We start from the raw sequence: 21400 nt of genomic DNA, 5'->3' as shown, positions 1-21400 counted from the left end.
GAATTTGATGATTTTGCAGCCACTTAGTTACAAAGTTTGTTTTTTTACTCCATCATGGTGAAAAATGGAGAGAAATTACACCTTGATCCTTGGTAAAAGCTGGTCTTTGAGGATGTTTTAAGTCTTGTCAGTCTGTCAAAGGTGTCTCCTTTTGCTCTGAAGAAAAACTTTGCCCACTGAAGCCAGTTTTGAAGGAGTTCTCACATACTTGGAGCACGTGTCAGTGGCTTTTCCTTCACATGCCTTGCAGTTAGGTTAAGGGTGGCTGTGCCTCAGGAGGTAGCCATGTGCGATGGAAAGAAGCTTAAAGACACTAAATTAAGTGCTTTATGACTCAGACTGGGTGACTGTAGCTTATAGTAAACACTGGATTCACATGTGAGTTTGTATAGATTCAGCTCACTTTATTGATCCCAGGAAAAAAATCATTTGCAGCTAACCTGCATAACCTACAAACCTGAAACATTCATTACAAACACTGTTACATGTCAAGTTACAGATCAACAAACATTGAGGTGAATAGACAAATGGCAATAAAATAAATTGTCTAAATGACATCTGCCAGAGATGTGTGATCTAATAGCCAAGGGACTGAAGTGGTGCAGTACTTCTATGGCACTTTTCTTTTTAATTTGAGCACTCTCTAACTACAAGCCTCACTCACCCACATTATTCAAGTGCTTTTTTCATGCCTAAACACTTTTAATCAACAGGCACATTGGATACATCAGGGGAAACATGAGGTTTAGTGTCTTGCCCACAGACATTTCAACATTCAGGTGATCGAATAACTAAGCAGAGGTCTTTTTAGTTTTTTAGTAAGGTTTTAACATGTGTTTTTTCTTCCTGGACATTCTACTTCTACCACCATGTTTGCTGTTGCACAACTCTCCCATAAAATTCAGTTCAGGGTTTGTTAACTGGCATGTCTCTCTCTTGTGATAGTTTTTATTACGTGGGCTGGAGAAATGCTAAAAGCAAAATAATTTCCCACTAAGGCAAACCCCAGTGTCAATGCAGTGTGATATAAACGCCCAGTTAAGAGTTACCTTCAATTCTCTTTAAATCTTTATGCCATATGTTTACTAATAAATCTAAAAATCAACCTACTGAATTCTAAACAAGTCCTTCAGGATTTTTTTCTCAATAGTTTTCTCACTAATGTTTTTTAAGCTAGGACTGATTAACACAAACCCCTGCAAACAGCTGTTGTTCAAATGGGTCTGAAAGCTTAGTCTGAGGTGCTGGTAACTGTATGAGCTTCTTCTCTGTAGAGGAAAAACGTATTCTTACTTTCATTGGACAGTGCTCACTGTTAACCCGTTTAATCCGTGTTTGATTGTTTCCGTGACTTTATTTGGAGCAGGAGTGCGTCAGTTCCACTAGCAGCCACACATTGAAGTGAAAATTACATCAAGGGCCAGATATATAAAGTGTATTCACGTGCTTTAATTTAAAGTGAAATGCATATAAAAAGGATACCCTTCTTATGCATAATCTGGGTCATAAAGTCAGCAATAGTCACTGTGGGGCTGTTCCACTGTGCAGGCTACAGTACCAAACAGATAGCTATGTGACAACGAATTGTTTCAGATTTCTTTGAGCAATGATTAACAGCTCTTTCATTCGAGCAATGGCCGCCTCTTTACATGAGAGCAGAGTTGGTGATTTCAGGACTGGCTCCTTCGAAAAACTCTTACTCCGCCTCCTGTACAACGGACCAATCAATGGGACTGGGCGGAGCCAGACGTCTGCGTACTGGAGAAAGAAAGAAAATACGTTAACTATTGGTCGCCATTTTGAGAACCTGCGAACAGCCTTTGGAGGTGGTTGTTGAGCAGTAGACCTTTAATTCTTTTGGTATTTTAAAAATAATTTTTGCCTATATATTAGGACCAATGTCTCGATTCAACAATAATCGTGGCGGCTTTGGAATGAATCATTTCCAGCCGCGCAGAGGAAGTGGGCCCGGCGGCCCCATGCGAGGTGGGCTTATGGGAAACCCAAATTTTCGGCATAATCCTTTCCAGAATCAAAATCAAAACCGGAGGGGACACAACTTCAACAGACCACCACACCAAGGATCGCAGAACACTCCCCAGAAGCCGCAACAGAATCAGTCGCTACCCATCATCCCTCCGCCGACTCCAGGCCCGGCTCTTACGATGGAAGGCCCGATTAAGCAGCAACAGCATCAGAAACCGGCACAAGAGCAGCAGAAATCCACAACCCCTGCGCCCCAGCCGAAGGTTCAGTCACCACCACCCACACCTAACGTGACCTCCCCTCAGCCAAACCAGGCAAACAAGAACCTGAACCAGCAGCTGAAGTCACCCGTGGCAAATGCTAACGGTCAGCAGCAGAAGCCGACTCCACACCCAAGCCCGAAAGCAGCTGGGCCGCAGCAAGGTCAGAAACCAAGCCCTCAGCAAAGCCAGAAGCCGGGACCCCAGCAGGGCCAGAAGCCGGGACCCCAGCAGGGCCAGAAGCCGGGACCCCAGCAGGGCCAGAAACCAGGACCTCAACAAGGCCAGAGACCAGGACTTCAACAAGGCCAAAATACAGGGCCACCGGCCATGAAAGTCAGTCAACAGTCACGAGAGACCATGAACACTGACGCAAGTCAGTCAGAAGAGAGCCAATCTAAGGTTTGCTTTATTTAGTTTTAGCTTAATTTTTATAAACGCCCAAGTGGCGTCGGCAGTCGCTATCTGCTAACACTAGCCAAACCAGCCGCGTGGTGCTCGATATGACACTTTAAACAGCCCTATCGGGCGGAGTTGTTTGTGTTATCCTTACAGTTATTAGGGAAGCAGTCGGGCGCTCGCTCCGGCGGGCAGTCGCGGTGCATAAAAGAATACATCCTGCAACGTTATTGCTTTTAGCTAGCGGCCATCTTGTTCAAGTATAGAAATTAGTTCTATTTTAACGCTTTTAAAAGGAAAAATATATTTTCAGTGATGGGTTTCATCTGTTAACCTGAACAATTTTGGGTGAACTAGTTTGTCGACAGTGGTATTTCATATTATTTTCCGTGTTGGATTTTTTTCTTTTACTTCACAAAGCGAGTGAGGGGGATGGGCGAACGGAGATCGAAATACGGACGCGAGCACAAATCATAACATAAAGTTAATCTGAAAATGATGATCTATTGGGCGTCAAATAATTTGTATATTTTTCTGTTTTCTATATATGTATACGAATTAAAAAAAAAAATTCGGTCTTGTTTTTCTTAGGCTGAGTTCAAGGCGACGCTGTCCATGTTGCTGAAGCCAGGTGAGAAGTCCTACACACAGCGGTGCCGCTTGTTTGTTGGTAACCTGCCCAACGACATCACAGAGGACGATTTCAGGAAGATGTTTGCAAAATATGGGGAGCCCACTGAGGTCTTTATCAACAAGGGGAAAGGCTTTGGTTTCATCCGACTGGTAAGGGGTCACACGCTTGAATTGAAACAGGTTTTTGTTACTGTAATAAGTAAAGGGACTCTTTTAAATAACATTTTTCTTTTATCTAGGAATCTCGGGCACTTGCAGAGATAGCAAAAGCTGAGCTGGATGACACACCGATGAAGGGCAGACCCTTGCGTGTCCGATTTGCTACACACTCTGCAGCGCTGTCTATAAAGAATCTGTCACCATTTGTTTCCAATGAACTCCTAGAGGAAGCTTTCTCACAGTTCGGAATGGTAGAGAGGGCCATCGTGGTTGTAGATGATCGTGGACGCTCTACGGGCAGAGGAATTGTTGAATTTGCCTCCAGACCTGCTGCCAGAAAGGCTTTAGAGAGGTGCAACGAGGGGGTCTTTCTGCTCACTACGTAAGTCTAATTATATTAGTTGAGTAGAAGGGGGGTATTTGAGTTGGAAGATATTTGTAAAAGGTTCTTGAAGCCCTTGCTCTTTTTCTTTCTTTTTTTTTAAAAAAAAATTGTATTTCACCTTCTGCAGTTCTCCTCGGCCTGTTGTTGTCGAGCCTCTGGAGCAGTACGATAGTGAAGATGGTCTTCCAGAGAAGTTGGCACAGAAGAACCCCAAATATAAAACGTGAGTACTGGTTCTTGGTGCAACATCATGCAGATGGCAGGGAAATCTTACTTTTTCCTTAAGTTGCACTAATCATACTAACACCACCATAAAATAGCCAGTGGAATGAACTATGAGTAGGTCTTGAAGCAAGTGCATTTTGGTCTCTTGACGCAATCGTCTTTATTATGCAAATTACTTTCTTCGGGTCATTAGGTCATTTATTTGTGAGTAGCAGATGGTGGGATGGGGAAGGTGGGGGTGGTGGATTCAGCTGTTAAAGGTCAACCTTCTCTGAGGCTCTGCAGATGTTAATCTGAGTAAAATCCCACATTGGCAAACAACAGAAAACTAAACCATTGCATATACTATAAAATTGGCGACTATTGAATCATTGAAATGAGGAAGTATGGTGTAGTAAAACTAAAGTTTCACTTTGCATTCATTTTATCTTAGAAGATCTTTCAATGCAATTTTTAGTAACTCAGGTGAATGCTGACATGTTCCTGTCAATCTAATGTACTCTACGTTATGGTCTTTGTGTCTTTAGAGAGCGTGAGGAGCCTCCTCGCTTTGCCCGTCCAGGCACTTTTGAATTTGAGTATGCAAAGCGCTGGAAATCCCTTGATGAAATGGAAAAGCAGCAAAGACAACAGGTGGAGAAGAACATGCGTGAGGCCCGTGAGAAACTCGAGAGCGAGATGGAGGATGCTTACCATGAGCACCAGGCCAATCTGCTCCGTCAAGGCAAGTTTAGATATGGAAGACCTGCAATTCTCATAATTTGTTATATATGTCACTCATTAGATGTGGGTTATCCTACTGCTGTAAATGTAATGCGTTGTGTTTTCATTCAGATCTGTTGAGGCGACAGGAAGAACTGAGGCGTATGGAGGAGATGCACAATCAGGAGATGCAAAAGAGGAAGGAAATGCAGCTCAGGTATTTTATGTCATTAAATTGCAGCTGGTTGTTGTTTGGAACAGGTGTTGAGTTCTCTTAAAACATGGACTACATTTGACTAATTATCTGGCATTTTTAAACAGACAAGAGGAAGAGCGACGCAGACAGGAGGAGGAGATGCTTCGGAAGAGAGAGTTGGAAGAACAGATGCGCCGTCAGCGTGAGGAGAACTACAGGATGGGCAGCTTTATGGATGTTAGTTAAACTTAACTTGGGCGTCAAAAACATCAGTTCAACAACCAGTTACTGCCTACATTAATCTTAATTTCTTTGTTTTACAGAGGGACAGAGAAATGAGAATGCATCCTGGTGGAGCTTTGGGCATGGGTGGTAAGTGTCTTTTGTTTAAATTAAGAAATCATGACAGAAATCCAGACACCACAGTGGCTATAAAGGTGACCAAAACATTTTAGGCATTAGATGATGAAATGCACAGTGTTGCAAAAAGACAATTCCAGCCTATTCCTTTACAGTAACTGAAGTATTAAACATTCTGTAATAAAGTAGCTTCTTTTTTAAGTAGACGTAGAGTTTAGTGAAATAAAATGGACAAAATAGTCCAGTATGATTTTAAAATGACACAAAGGTAGAACAATTCCATAAGAAGAAAAAGTAAAATAAAAAAAGAGCTAAAACAATAAAATCTAAATGTAAAGTATGAAGGAAGCTCATAAAGTAGGTCTGTGTAAAAATAATGCACATGTGGAGATATCAGGAAGGGAAGACTTGATTTTGTTAGACCAGATTTGGTAGGAAATGTACAAACAACGTCAGTGCTCTGTGTAGGCTTGTCAGTAGTGTATTTAAAAAACAAAAAACAAAAAAAACAACTTCTGCAAGCATGCAAATAGAAGCTGTTGGGGGTAGCAGGTGTTAAACGTTTCTAAACTGGTACTTGCTTTGGTGTCAACTTCATTCGTGTTACATTACATTTCCCCCCTAGCAACTAAATGACAGCTGGCTATGTTAGCTTGTAAAGCTCTTGTAGCTTGTAAAGCTGCTGATAGCTGAGTCAAATATTAGATCAGTATCAGTATTCAGACCAGTATCTATGCGAGTGTTATAGCTCTTGAAATTCTGTTGAGGCAGCTTTACCATCAGCAGGATGTGTCTGAGTTTTTACTCCTCAGCCGTAAAAGACTGGTGGGGTATTGTCGTCACGCAGATGGGCAGGCAGCATGGAGTCCAATCCTAAGTTGGAGACCTACAATTTTTGAAATGGATAAATAGGGGTGTGTAGTAGGAGGCTGAGGGGGGTAGCATTGGTATTTTTAATTCATGTGCTGTATGAATACCTAACATGTTTTCCTGTTTGCTCTTTAGATATGTCCTTTGGTGGATCCTCACAGAAATTCTCTATGAGCGGGCTTGGGTTTGAGAGTCAGCAGGGAATGGGAGGACCAGGAGGCCTGATGGGCAACGAAATGGTAATGTATCCCACTTGTGGGAATTTCAGTAGTTAATATAGTTTTGTTTGGCTTTCCCTTTGGTTGGAGACTCCCAGCCATGTTTTTATTTTTTTGTTTTTTCTCTTCCTTTCTTCGTGTTAACACGATGTCCAGTTGTCTAAGCAGGATGGCAGAATGAGTGATTTGTGTTCTCAGCTATCACTGGATGGCTTTCTGGTTGTTGAATGTGACACATGCTCACTGCTTTTATAGGGTTTGTTTGTTTTCCTTTTTTTCAGTAGCAAGCCGAGCCCCCTCAGTTAATAGTCCCACAAGCCATTACTGCTTTTAAGCTATAAAACCGTCAGCTTGCACTAAATGATCATCTCAGTGTGTTTCAAACAGCTGTAGAAAAACTTTGCTGGCTCTGCTCACTCCTATCATGCTGTTTGTGTAGTGGACTGCTATTGCAAGCCCTGTCTTATGTGAGCTGGACAGGCACGTTTTCTTGACTGAGGAGAGCATTGGTATCCAGTATTATTTTTTTTATTTTTATTTTTTTAAATTTTTCCATTTTTTTTCTATTACCAATTTCATGCCTCATTTGTCTATCAGGAGAACTGAAGTTGTGTGTGAACAGGCTTCCTTTTTCCACCCTTAAATGTATTTAATTATATTTTTTGAGGGGGGGGCGTTGAAGTGTGGTGGAAAACTTCTGGACCAGCAACCTTTACCTTCTCATCAGTATCTCTTTTTGTAATTGAGCTTTGAAACCTTGTAACACTTTTAGTGCCTGATGACGGTGTAAAGCTTTGAGTTTGACGAAGATTACAGCATGATTAACTGATGGGGGCTGGCGTAGCCTTGTGACTTTGTTCAGATGATGTCGCTGAAAACTGGACCGAGCCTGGGATTTTTGTTTCTGGCAGAATTTAGACCTGAAGTCATTCGTTTCTGTATTACAGTTGACGGATGAAAAGGTTCTATAGTCCTGAATAAAAAGTAATGCTTGAACTTTAAAATAGGGTTTCTGTATTATTAAGACTTGTTACCAAAAAAAGTCTTAATAACAGTCCATTAATTTAGATCTTAATGCAGGGGTGTCAAACATGAGGCCTATTGACATTTGTTTTTTATAATGGGTAGTTCATGTGTAATTAAGCTAACTTAGACTGACGGAATTAAGAGTAAGTGGGTTATGTGGCCCAAATTTTATGTGCTATAAAATGAGTTTGACATACCTGCTTTAAGGCATTTTAAATACACTTTAGGAATTGCTTGCTTCATGGAGTTCATTTTACTTTTATAAAGTTATGCACTTTTGTTTGCAGCAAACCCACCTAACTTGGGTAGGTACACGGTGCAAAGCTGCCATTTAAAAATGGCATGACCCACCCTGCACTAAATAGTTGAAATGGTCATATCAAATGAAGACTGTCAGTACTAGAGCATGTGAAGTTGGGAATCTAATGGCTTTTACCTAAACAGAAATTGGTTAGCCACTTTTTAAGAACAAGTCAGCGCACCTGGAAAGTGGGCTCTGCTTAAGCTGTAATATTAGAATATGTTTGGTTTATTTCCCCCCCAAAAAACATCTGAAGCTCACAGTAGTAGGAATTAAAGGGGGGACAGTTCACCCCAAAGTCAAACGTATGCATTTTTTCCCTGGCCTGTAGTGTGCTCTGGCCATCTCAACTTTCTTACATTTGTGAGTTGCCTAGTTTTGGAGATGAACAACTGGCTTCTCTTCTGCAATAGAACTAAACACTTGGCTTGTGCTCAGAGAGCCAAATTTTTTATTTTATTTTATTTTTGCTGTATTGCTGTCTGATTCTGGTTAACAGCAAAAGACGGTTTCTTTTTTGGGAGGTGGGAAAGATACTGTTCCTTTAAATTTCCTTAATTTGTGTTATTAACGACAAAAAGCACAGAAATTAAAACTCTATCAGACTTTATTCTTTGATCAAAAAATTTTTTGCTCATAACCTTGATACTTTTTTGCTCGTAGTTGTAAAATGAGTTCTAAAAGAAATTCTTCGTGCTTAAAGACATCTTAATTTTGACTTGAAAACAAGAACCTGTATTTCATTTATTACTCGTCTAGAAAAGTATTTACCTCTTTAAAATTTAGAGCACAATTTGCTTTTGAATAGTTCAAATGAATGGTCTTTTAAAAACCATAAGTTTGAGTTTTAAGCCTGTTGGAAGTGATCCTGACAGTCTGAATTTCAGTTTAGTAAAATGAGCAGAAGGTTCATTCACTTCAAGATAATATTTATATTCTGCAATCTGACTACCTCACGTTATTCTCCTTACCTTAGTTGTTCTTTGTTAGCCTCATTTTGCAAATGACAATTTCAGCTATTCTGCTGAATTTCTAGACTGACACTTTTAGTTTCACAGAAGTTGTCTGAATTAGCATTGATGTAAATATTAATGAACTGCTTACTTATTGGAAAAATGTCTTGCACTACGAATATACTCTTTCTGTCTGAGAGACCACACATTTCTGGTAGATCCTATACGTTGTAGTCACATTTGGGACCGTTTAAAAGTTACCATACCCTTTTGTGATACCTGAGCAACAGATTTATAGATATGTTTAAGATCACTCTAAGTCATACAGTTTACAATATTAGTCATGATGCCACCAAATTGTGTGTATATGCAACATTTTCTAAGGAAATCTGAATTCTGGCTGTAACAAATGACTAGAAATATGAGGTTAAACCTCATGTTAGAAATATATTTTTAGCGTCCTATTTTCATGCCGCCTCTCAGAAGTTTAGGCATGTATCTGTTGCCATTGACTAGTAGATACGGCCATCTGTCATTAATGCCCAGCCTAATCTTGGCATGCACTGGAGAAGAGACCACACTAGGTAGGCACTGACTAACGAAAGCATTACCCTCTCTTCCTTTTCCGTATGTTACCTGTGGCACCTGTGGACCTTCATATTGGAACGAACGGTTTCTCCGGATGTGTCTCCTGCTGGTTCTTTTGTAAACCACTCGCAATATAAAACAAATCACACCTGTGCCATACCTTTTTTACACATCTCCATATGGACATGAACTGTATGCTTATGCACTGACCCTTCCCATACCTTATTACCACCCTCCTGTCTGCCTCCTTGGCACATTGACACCCAACAGCGCAATGAGCGCTTCACTCCGGGTGGTGCGAGGGGAATGGGTCCTGGTAACCCCGGGTATGGCAGGGTCCGCGAGGAGTTTGATGGTCCTGCTAAGAAACCCCGTTTTTAAACGCTGCTCTTTTGATGCTTCCGGCAGCACCATTTGTACAGTTTTTCTCTAAAAACAAAAATGTTGATTCGAATTTCTTGTATTTAAGTTTAAATTGTTACAACATTTTAGCCAATTTACTCAGTTATTGAAAGTCAATATTTTCATTTTTTACTTTGTCTCTAGTCTGAAAAGAGAAGTTACTCTTAGCTGATCCAGTTGTTCTTTTTTGACCATGTATAATTTTTTTTTTTTTTTTTTTTTTTTTTTTTAAAGATGTGTTATGCTCTGTGAGTCGTCGTGAAGTGATAACTGTAACATTTTTTCTGAACTTCCTATGGCTGTGTTTTGTGCCATGCATTTGGAGTCAACGCATGTACTATAATAAAGAGACATTGGTTCAATCAGGAAAAACCTTTAACCTTTTATTCTTAAAAATGAAACGTGTAGTCCGTTCAGAAAGCAGCAATGGGCTGTTTGCGGAAGTTGAATAATGTGGTTACCTTTGCCACGTTAGCTCTTAAAGATTCTATGTGTTATTTTCTCAAGTCCTGTCCACTTTAGTTCAGTGATTCGTACACAGTCTGAAAAGAATTAACTCGTGGTATGACAGAAATTAGCTGCAAGTACGACATAGCTTTAATCAGCAAATTCCCACATTGAAATATATTGTAAAAATACTTATTCATCAAAGAAATAATCATATATTTACCACCTACTTAAAAAGACTCTAGACTGGGAAGCAATGTTGAACAGGGTTCTCCAGATCATTGAAAACTTAATTAAAATAAGATTTAACACATTTTAATATTTTTACGTTTCCTGTAAATTAGCGATAGCATTTGCAGGAAATTTTTTTATTTTTTTTTATTTTTTTTAAGAAAAAGTTGTTAAGATTCATTTTTATAAATTGGTTATTAAAATGGTCACAGTCGCGTTTTAAAGAACTTCATTTATTTTTAATAATGCAGGGTGGCTCTGATATTATAACCCTGTTTTCAAACAAGTATGTTTCCTTTTATTTTTTTGAAAAAGGGGAACTTTTAGGCTTTTTCTTGGTTTTTAGGAGAGGCTTTTTCTGAGTTATGTTGCATTCAATGAGTAACTCTGCTTTTACAGTCTTGCCTCAGGACAGAAGAAATATCACACATGGAACCTTTAAGAAAACCTGTGTAATACTGTGTGACTAACAGTGGTCTTACAGAAACATAGTGCTGAAACCGCACAGTCTGTCGTAGACAGGCAAAATCCACTCAAGTGTGTGTCCTTGTGTGCATGTTTGGAAGCTGGAGTTATTTGACTACATTTACATGCAGGTCATTCTGTTATTGCTAGCATTTCAAGCATTTGTGAGGCATTCTTTCAGAAGGATAACTGTCATAAAAAATGCACAAAGCAAATGCCACCATCTTTAAAAATGGATGATGTTGTTAAATTGGGATGAAATTGTAGCAGTTTCTGTATTGTTATGTAAAGGATTAATTTTGATAATTATGAAGGTTTCCATAAGGGTGCACTGATGTGACTCTGGACTCCTATAGGTTCTTTAAGGTGTTTAGGTTAACCTTAAGTGGTAATAGTTCAAACAGCACCACGTTTCTGCATCAGTTGAAGTAATACAATTGTATGTAAATGTAGTCAATAATGGTTATGGACGGACTTGAGGCATATTATAGGTCTATAAAAGTTTGTGTGTAAAATGTATCTTTGGGGAAGTGCAGTGGCAAATCTTGACATCAGATATGTCCATATTATACTTAAACGCCTTGGAACATCCATACTTGGATACGTATGTCAAGTCTTAGAATTTCTAAAAGTCTAGTAACTAGCAACCAATGGTTCATCAGAGATCTGACGTTTCAGGCTGTGACGTCATAAATGACTGAGTCACTGTTGGATTTTGGAAAATGATTTTCAGTTATAAAGCTCTAATTTTGCTAGAGCAGCACAAAGACAATAAGTCCCTTTGTAAGAACGCATAAGATGCCCTAGTTTTCAAAACCGCATGGATGTGTGCAGTGGGCTTAAACGACAGTCTGATTTGCATCTTTTCTGTTTCACTGATATGTTCTTGTGTATCAGTTAACTTTTGACAAACCAGCACTACGATCTCATTTAAAACTAGAGACTCCAAGGCTATTGTATCAACTTTGTCAACAGGGCTCATGTGCTGTTTTTTTTTCCGAGGACCTGCCTTGTTTGTGGTAAATTTATCACTATTACCTTCTCAGACTGACTTGTATGACAGATTGGGTTACATTCAGGAGAACCCATTCTCAATCTCTGCAGAAATGTTTAACTGTATCTGCATTAATGACTTTAATGGCACCTGCCATTATAATGGCAATAATATCCTGTACTATTAGGATATTCACATTATCTCCGAACACAGCACGAGATCAAGAGACAAGAAGTCCAAATATTTTTATTTTTTTTTTCTAATTGTGGGACTGCTCAAACAGTAATAATGTAAGGATGGCCCAACCAAAATTGAGTGCCATAATTAAACGGACACCTTCCTCCATTCACAAGCCTACCTTTACAACCTTTGTCAGAGTTGTCTGGTAAGAGATGGCCTGAAAAGTGAATGTAAGTAATTTTGATCTTTTAATAATTTCAACTTTTGTTATTAAGCAGATTTTATTTTTTGCGTGTATTAACTTGGCTCTGTTCTATTCCACTAGCTTTAACTTTGACATTCTGTGAATCATTGAAAGTATTTTTCATTCAACATTAGTTAAAATTTTGTAGTTGGTGGAAGCTTGCTGACCTCGCACAGCAACTAGCTGATCATTGTAGCTTTTTCTGTTTTTTCTTCATGTAGAAGAAAATGTCCTCCATTTAAACATGGATTACATAAGACATCAAGAATCAAATATTTTTAGTGCACCTGTTAATGTCCTTCACATAATCAAACATGCAATGAAGGTAAGGATTTTAACTTTAATGTCTTCTATCATGTGGCATCCCAGAATCCCACAAAACAAACCTGAAATGGCCACAGAACAGAAGATTTGGATGTGTGGATGCATTCAGTAATGGGAAGGATATAAAGGAGTGTTTATCTCAAATGTTACTTGTGTTTGTGTTATGTACATGTTTTCTTTAACAGGTATGGACGGCTTTAAAGATAATGGACTGTGGCTGAAGTGTGGCTGGGTAGTGAGGACTTGGAAAAGCTGTAGCTAAGAAACTCAAACGCTGGATCTGAAACTAGTGAAAGTAGTGAGATATAATCCCTATTTAATCCTGTACATACAGTACATGATTTCCTTCCAAGAGAGTAGTCTAATGAGGTACATTAATTAGATGTTTGTCATTGTGATATGGTAGTCAAACCCCTGGGAAGTCAACTGGATTGTGATTCTAATCCATCCTTGTAGCATTCCTGATGAATTAGAAAACTTCTTATTTTATCCAATATTGTGTACTTCAAATATTTAGTGCATATTTTCTCATTTAATTTTGAAAAAAGTTTCAAAAATTCAGTAATAGTAATTCACAATGGAATGCAATAAATTTTAATTAATATATTGCAGATTAATATCTATAAATACACTTAATGGCATTCAGAAAAATCATAACTCACTGATCTGATGTGGGACTGGAATTTAATGCCTTCAAAGTCCACAACACTAAATTTGTGTTGGTCGGTTATTTCTAAATATTCAAAAGAATAACGATATAGGTTTAAGGCACTAATTGTTCTTTGCAACATCAGTGCTTTGAGTATAATTTTCACATAACACTACATCTTAATGATGGATTGTTATGCCAGCTTTTTTAAAAATATATTTTACAAAGAGAAAGCCTGTCTACATGGTTTATACGCTCGTATTAAATGGTCAATTTTGGATGAGCGTTTTTCATTGCAAAATAACAAATCCTATAACTAATAGTTATTTGTACAGATGTATTTGCCAAACTTTTCCTCATTCTTTAGACGAATGATTCCTTTTTAGCGCAGTGGCATGCACTCTGAATTTTTCTCTGACAGTATGCACAGATGACTGGATTTTCAGATTAAAATAAACATTCCTCAGAGTAGTTGTGACATAACTAACTGAAAAAGGATGTTGGAAGTCAAATAATCTCCAACATTTAGGAAACAGTTTAGATCTGCAATCAAAGGTATGTAGGTACCTTTAAAATATGCCCTTTATACATCAAATTCCTTTTAGGTAAAACATTTAGAAATGCATCACTGCTTTTAGATTGAATTACATTTTACTGGCTTAAATATAGTTCTTTTACTTAATAACATAGTGTGCATTTTGAACTTTGTAACGTTGTCTGTGTTGTGTACAACTTGTTTTTCTTTAACAGGTTTGACCATCTGTTAAGGTGTTGGACTATGAAAAGGAAGTTGCCAAGCCAAGACATTGAGAGTCTGTAGCTTCTGTTGGAGCGGTTTTGTAAATGAAACTGTGTCACTCTAAAGGACCAGAGTGATCAGATAATAGTGGCTCTATAGCTTGGACTGTAGGTTAGAATATTTGGGAATTTATATATTTGGCTATTGCTCTCGCACAAGTACACCGTTTTAAGGAAAATTCTTATATTTATGTCTATTGTATGTTTACAGTTGCTATATTTTAATGCAGAAAAATCCCTTTCTGCTATTTTGACATGAAAATAAACCCTTGACATTCTTCAAGGGGCCCGGTTACCCACTCCACATTTGTGTTCCACTTTGTCTTGTGCATATTATACTGACTGTTTTTGCAGCCATGCAATTCACTCTGTCTTCAAGCTAGGTCTTCTGCCTTTAAGGTTTGTTTAAGAGTCCTCAGATTTTTCTTTATCCTTATTTGCCACCTTTGGAAGGACTTTGAGGTTCTTAGTTGTACTGGTCACAGATGATAGATTCCAGATAACAACTAAAATGTGACAGAAGTAGAAAGTATTCTGTAAAATGTATTGAGGACAGTTTGAAGCATTTGACTCTTATAAATTCTAAAATTTAAGTTTTAAGAAGAGCATGTGAATTTGTTACATTTTTATATATGAAAGAAATAACGGAATTTGTTCTAGTTCCTCTTTAAAAGATTAAGAGACTGAGTTTGATATTGCCTACGTGTTTTAATGTATTCAAGTAAAAATAGTTGTCATGCTTGCTTATACAGCGCTATCAAACCAAAGCAAGTTACATTACACAAATACATGGATTACACGTTGTAAAAATGGACAAGTTTGGCAGTGGAATTATAAAAACGAAAGAGGAACACATTTACTCAACATCTGAGGTCTGAAATCGATGCCTCTTTATAGATGTATTTGACTGGAATTGTGGTGACAATGGAAAGCTTTGACATTCAAGTGAAGTCGCAGCCACAGGCAAGTGAAACATTGCAGTAAGCAGACTCTTCATAAATGGAAATCAAACTTTTTGACAGTCACTCTTAACAGCTTTAACAATTGTCTAATGATCACACAGCACAGGTGTGAACAATATAGCAACTAATTAAGGTTCATGGTGAGAAAAATGACCTGTTGCCTTCTAGGGGTGTAACGGTACGTGTGTGACGTTAAGTGCTAACATGTATATGTTTCTCTGTAGGAGGAAAAAGACTGCCCGTACCAGTGATATCCACATACAATCTTACTTTTACTGCTACATGATTAGTTTTTTTTTTTGATTAGTTTTTTTTTTTTTTTTGCTTAATAAATAAAAATTAATGTCATCTGTTAGACAGTGAGCTGAATCCAGAACCATTTAAGTATTACTCTAGTGACAACTTTCTAGGGGCAAGTAGCTCACAGCCTCTAACCTCATGTTTAACTCATTTTTCCAGTTGGACTAAAATCAAAAAAACTCAGTGTACTAGTTACGCTTCGACTACATGTAGTTCTCGTGTCTCACAGCTCACTGAGCTCAGCTTTTAACATCTTTTGAAACTTTTATTGTATTTCTTCAGTGCAATCCAATCCAAGGTCTTTTTCTTGGTTCAGTAGAAAGAGGTTTTGTTTTTTGTTTTTTCTGATGGCATTGGCAGTCACACCATTAGGATTTCTAAATACACTCTCATAATGTGATTCTGCCTAACCTGTTAAGGAGCAGAAAGTCATTTTCTTTTCCAGAACATGTTTGCTGTACACCAGGTATGCATTGGCCATAAACTCTGGTAGGAGTATTCTTGAAAGCTCAGCCAGAACTCTGTGCTAACTCACACAACATATTTTATATTTAAACATTATATTTAACTGAAACATGAGTGCTCACAACAAACAATGCCTATTCTGACAGTTCTGTTGTCCTCTTTTCAGGAGTTTTTTTTTTTTTTTTTTTTTTTTTTTTAAATTATTGCTAGTGTTTAAACCTTTTTATGATGAAATCATTCCCCAAATATGGGAAAGTATTTCTCTTTATTCTCAATTTAGAGTTTCTTTTGTCAAAGTAAGAATTATGGCCAACTTTTAATTAAAAAAAAAAAAAAAAAAAGAGGCTGCTCATAGGATAATTTTGACTTTTGTTAGTCTTTTGTTGCCTCTACCAAAAACATACCACACTGACTGTTACATCCCCACTCCCCACACTTTACATTGTGACTCAAGTTTTATGTAACAACTTTTTACTCCAGCACATAATCTCATCAGTTCTGTCTGAATTACCATAATAGTAAGAGCTACACCAGCAGACCGATCAAGCTCACAGACCTGAGTGAGGCAGGATGTTCGATGCTGTCTTACGGTTGAAGAGGCAGCGGCTTGTTTTGCCTGTCTGGTTGTGCGTGTTTCATGTCTTTGGGTAAAAGAGGTGCATTAGCTGCTGTCAGCCAGCTTGTCAAAGACAAGCTGCCCCAGTCCACAGTAGAGGCTCTTCTCTGCAGTTGGGTTACATTGACGATGAGTAGTTCTGCAGATGTCAGTGGACAGTAAAGCCTGGACTTGTTTGCACTGCAGCCAGAGGTATGCTTACACAGATCAGCTGAACAAGTAAGGTAAGTGTCCCATCCATGTTTATAATGCAAGATGCACAGTTGTCCCATGACTTAACTCTTCTGTCTTCTTATTCCACGTCACTGCTCACAGTGATGTCTTCAGGGCTTCTGGCATCACACTTTCAAAGAATGGCATCACAGTGCAGATCTCTCTTCATACTTCTTGGCAATAGATTTGCTGTAGCCTGTGGAGTGTGTGTGTGTGGTTGTAGTACTTTGGCTCCTCTGTATGTGTGCATGAAAACAAGTGTTTGTGTGGATTCAAATATATGGAACACAGCGCTGAAATGAAAGGTATTCTGCTTTTTTTTTTTTTTTTTTTTTTTTTTTTTTTTTTTTTTTTAAAGTATTGCCTGGTACATTTAAGCTCCTAAGTGGAAAAAGCAGAAGTCTTGTCTACAACCGTACACGATGTTTTGCATTTTGTTTCCTTTTCTCGAAAACCTATATTTGAAAGTGATTAGTTTGGAAAAAGGCAGGGTGTTTGCAGCAACAAACTGGGGGTGGGGGGACAACCAAAGCCCAGCTCTACCAGAGGCAAAATACTATGAGAAACTGTTCTGCTTTGGCCATAACTTTGTTTTTTGTTTTGAGTGCTTTCTGATTGCAGTTAATCTATTCCTGCTTTGATAAAGTAATAGTACTGTTAAACACCCAGTGGCCTTTCATCAGCACATCCTCAGTCAATCGCAATGCAGTTAAAATCAGTCATGAAAAGTACTTTCACACTGTGTAAGCAGCACTTTTATCTTTGAACCCTCTATCAGCACTACTCCCTCGCCCTCTCTGCCTGTCTGAAATGACATACCGATTGTATTGATACTGGGTTGGGTTTTTGAAGTGTTGAAGTGACTGTACAGAATGCTGTGGCAAGACTTAACTGGCACTAATAAGTGGTCACACATCCCTTGGGTTTTGGCTTCTCTTCATTGATTGCCAGTAAATTTTAGGTTTCATTTTAAAATTTTAGTTTTAACTGAACAGCTCTACATGGTGAAGCTCCCCAGTATATCTCTGACCTATTGAAACATCATGCTTCCTACCGGTCACTTCAGGTCAGAGGTTACTGTTGGTCCCATGTATTGGGTTCAAAACACGTGGGGATCGGGCTTTTCAGGCACTGGGTTGTGGAATTCTCTTCCACTGTCTTTACGCTGTACAAACTCCACTGACTCTTTTAAAAGCAGCTGAAGACATTTTTATACAAACAAGCTGTTAAAGTGTTTTCATTGTTTCATATTATTATTATTATATGTATATTTCAGGGTTTATTGTGAAGCGCTTTGATTTTTATCTGTGAAAGTGCTATATTTAAGATGTCACATACTTTTTGGGTCCCCAACCTTTCTAAGTTGGTAGTTCTTTTTCTTAAAAATATATAACAATACTTTTACAATTTTGTGCATAAATAACTGGTCAGACTTGTGTATGTGGAGCAAATAGAAACACAAATGTGCACTGTTTTTACAAAGGACCACTCATGTTTCAGTAATCTGTTTTAAACAGAACGAGCATGAAAGTTTATACTGTACCATTTCATCATGTAGAGCATTTGGGCTTGAAGTTACGTAGTGTTTGTTGTCAATCTGATTTTAGTTGCATCAAGACAGTTTGCTGCTTCTCATCTGTGGAATGAATTCGGTGTAAAACTAGTGAGAAAACTGTTGTTTTGAAGCTGGGAATTTGAGCTATGAAATGACACATAACCATTTTAGCTTTTGAAAGGGCATGATGCTAACTGTAGATAGGTTAGTAACGCATGTCTGTATTCACTGTGAAATTAATCGTCATTCTACCTTTTGCAAACAATATTTTAAAATGTACCGGCAGGGTGAAAGCTGAGCTGAACATCACACTCCTGGGTGTCTTTTATTGTATCTGGTTGCTGAATAAAGACACTTTTAGGTGAAGGGTGCACTTAACACAAGATATGGGTTAATCTATATTTAAATTAAAAAAAAACATTCACACACTCAAAACCTTAGGGTACATCACCATATTCTTCTTTGCCTAATGTACTTCAAACTCACAAGGAAATTATTTGCTGAGGTCATAAAATTAGGTGCAGTATCGTTTTCTTGACTTCATTTAGTCTGGCTTTTGTAATCGGGAGTTGCCCCCTGCTGGCCATTAGAAACAAAGCAGATTTAATTCACTCCCATATTAGCTTCACATTTAAAAACGATGCTCAGTCCACTGTGTGTGTGTATATATACAATCTGTATTCTCAAACACTGTTTTTAGGAACAAACTGATGGTTGCGTGGTTTGTCGGAGAAAATTTGGACAATCGTTTTAAAGAGTGTGTCCAGTGATCAGCTTCAAATGGACCTTTTCCTTTCTTCTCTCAGTACCTCTTATTCCTCATTCCTTCCTGTGACTCATGAATGGCATATCATGCACTGACCAGCCAGCCATTTGAATAAATGTACACAAGAAGACTGTGGCAGTTTCGTATGTTGCTTGTATTTAGATCTCTCATCTCTGTAGGGCTCTGCTGCCCTTGAGTCTCTCGAGCTGTGGCTAGACTGTGTTCAGCCAATGGCGGCTGTGATGATTTCATCTCTGCACTGTGATCCATTTTCTAACCATGCTCTGAGTCCTGATTGACTACAATCCTTCCTTATATCCTGTTGGAGTGTGATGCCAGAACTACCCTTCAGTCCTGTAATGGCCTCTTCAGAAAGGGCCCTGCCCAGAGTCCGAAAGACTGACACTGAAAACGACCACGGCTTCGTCAGTGCTAGGTTTATGGTGTAGCTCCAGTTTGGGGTACCTTTGCAGTAAAACACCTGATGTGTCAGTATGAAAGTCTAGCTTCACATGGCTTTGTAACAGATGGACCTACCTACCTCTCAAGGATTGCAACGGATTCGAACGTTGTCATGAATTTGTCTGTCCTCTCTGCAGTTTCTAATAAATTATTCATGTTCTGGGTGCTGAGATGCCCTTCAGTAACAAACACATGCATACACGTGCACACACTTCATTCATTCACACATTTTACTTACCCTCACACACGATTTTCTTCTAATTTATGTTAGAACCAACTCATTTTATTTTAAACATCTGTCACATGACATACAGCACATACAACACATACACCTACACACACCTACATACCTACACACACAGGCTCTCACTTTTGTGTTTATGCATTGCAACCACAGTGAGTAGTGTTTGAGTAAACCTGGTGATCAGTCCACTGTCAGGCTCTCATTGTCTGTCTCTTGCTGCAGGATCCTCGACCATTAGAGGGAGGCTGAGGATCTTTACGGATTTACCACCGTAAGTGTTGGACAAATGCAGTGTGTCTGCTTAACTTCCAAACATGTAAAATATCATCTGCAGCACTGTAATGCATCTTATTTAGAAACTTACCTTTGAGTGTTTGGTATTTTGTTGGTTGTGAGGCTGCTATGACAAAACTCCTGAGTTACTTTGTCACATGACACAAGTCAAACATCACTGATGTATTTTTTTGTTTCTGTGTTGTAGGGAAAATGAAGATTGTCTTGTAAAATGTCAAAGCTGGAGGAAGCTCGCTGTAACAGGACGCCAGGATGACCTCCAGGCTGGCTCATGTGCAGTTCGTCCTTCAAAACATGGATGTGAAATGTGCGTGCACAGTTTTTTTTTTTGTTTTTTGTTTTTAAACATTTGAATAGAAACACACTGTGAAATATCTTATTTGCAGCACTTAAGTCTAATAACTCATTACTGTTTCTCAGGTGGCGGAGCAGTACCAGAACTCATCCAGCAGAGGGCAGTCTGCAGTCCAGAGGAGAGATGCGCTGTTTTCTCTTAATAATAAAAGATATAAACCTGAGTTTTGTTTCCATGTCTTACTTTTCACCTGATTACCTGTTTTGTCTAAGTTAGTTTCATTTAAGCGTTACACTAAATTTAAATTGCATTAAATGAGATGTCAAACAGTTTTTCTGTTTAAATTGAGGTTTGGTGCTCTGTAAAAGGAAAAGGAAAACCACCAGCACTGTAGTGTAGTTCATTAAAGTCATTAGGGTTAATTTAATCAAGTGTTACAGTACACGTTACTCATTGAATGCTTGGAAATGGCAGAAAACTGTAAACTAGTGATGTTTACTTTGGTAGACAGGTCCCAGAGGTTGATTCAGAGCCAGGAAAAACCTGCAATCACTCATTGTTGGATTCAGTGCCTCAGCTGTGAAGCACTCTGATAGGAGTCCAGTCCAATTACAATTAAGGCTAAAGGTGCAATGTTTCCGCTGCTGGCCCACACTTGCATCTCAAGTATTGGCTGTCAGTCTTGGAGCAGGTCCAGCCGAGAAGCAGCAAGATGATCCGGAGCAGTCTGAAGGCACAATCTGAATATGTGTCGGATCGTTGTTGTCTGACCTGAGCTCCACCCTGGCACAAAAACAGGCTCCTAAAGGCCAAAAACACAAAGTGAAAACTTGACTTAAATTAGTGCTAAAGTGAGTCACCCGAGCTCAACCTGCCAGAGCATCTATGGAGGGTTAAAATATGTCTTACAAAAAGCTTCAGGCAAACCGGTGTGAATGAAACTCAAAACCAAACAATGACATGATCCAGTGTGATTTAATCCCCCCACAAGATCAAAAACATGCTGTCCTCTTTTACCCTGCGGCTGAAAGTTTAGTTTGCTATGCGGCATTATGTCAGTGCGGTTTGGTGCTGAAAGACTTTTTTTATTTTTATTTTTTTTACTTTCGCCAATGGTTGTCAATTTTCAGAAATGGACCCATGAGTGTGATTTGTAATGCCCGTTTCCCACCACCGTGCTACTGTTGCCCAGTCTAGGACCGCTTCCATGCATTTCCATTAAAAACAGGACCG

At 38.7% G+C, this 21400-nt stretch overlaps 1 protein-coding gene across 2 annotated transcripts; it reads left to right on the top strand.

Annotated features, from left to right (window-relative positions):
• The first annotated feature begins 1755 nt into the window (after window positions 1–1755).
• sfpq (splicing factor proline/glutamine-rich) lies at window positions 1756–20390 on the top strand. Of its 2 annotated transcripts, none has more exons than XM_086281309.1 (12): window positions 1756–2648; window positions 3237–3428; window positions 3518–3819; window positions 3950–4045; window positions 4575–4771; window positions 4882–4966; window positions 5071–5182; window positions 5269–5317; window positions 6311–6414; window positions 19801–19849; window positions 20060–20179; window positions 20293–20390. In XM_086281309.1, exons 1-10 carry the CDS (start codon window positions 1899–1901, stop codon window positions 19825–19827), a joined length of 1914 nt encoding a protein of 637 aa, XP_086137435.1. In that variant the 5' UTR covers window positions 1756–1898; the 3' UTR covers window positions 19828–19849; window positions 20060–20179; window positions 20293–20390. The 2 variants fall into 2 exon arrangements, with proteins under 2 accessions (XP_086137435.1, XP_086137434.1); XM_086281308.1 differs by having other exon boundaries at window positions 9532–19849.
• The last annotated feature ends 1010 nt before the right edge of the window (window positions 20391–21400 follow it).

This window comes from Aulonocara sp. 'chitande type north' Nkhata Bay, linkage group LG22, assembly GCF_057382095.1.
Source record: "Aulonocara sp. 'chitande type north' Nkhata Bay isolate Kocher_YH1m ecotype deep benthic linkage group LG22, A_spYH_male_GT1.1, whole genome shotgun sequence".
In the NCBI taxonomy this organism is placed as follows: Eukaryota; Metazoa; Chordata; class Actinopteri; order Cichliformes; family Cichlidae; genus Aulonocara; species Aulonocara sp. 'chitande type north' Nkhata Bay.
Note: the sequence above shows the minus strand (reverse complement) of the source record. Positions and strands in the feature narration are given on the sequence as shown.

Coding starts and splice junctions, on each gene's coding strand:
- sfpq (XM_086281308.1), top strand. CDS start 1,899: ATGTCTCGATTCAACAATAATCGTGGCGGCTTTGGAATGAATCATTTC. Junction 4,046..4,574: donor AAGAACCCCAAATATAAAAC/GTGAGTACTGGT, acceptor TTGTGTCTTTAG/AGAGCGTGAGGAGCCTCCTC. Junction 5,318..6,310: donor TGGAGCTTTGGGCATGGGTG/GTAAGTGTCTTT, acceptor TTTGCTCTTTAG/ATATGTCCTTTGGTGGATCC.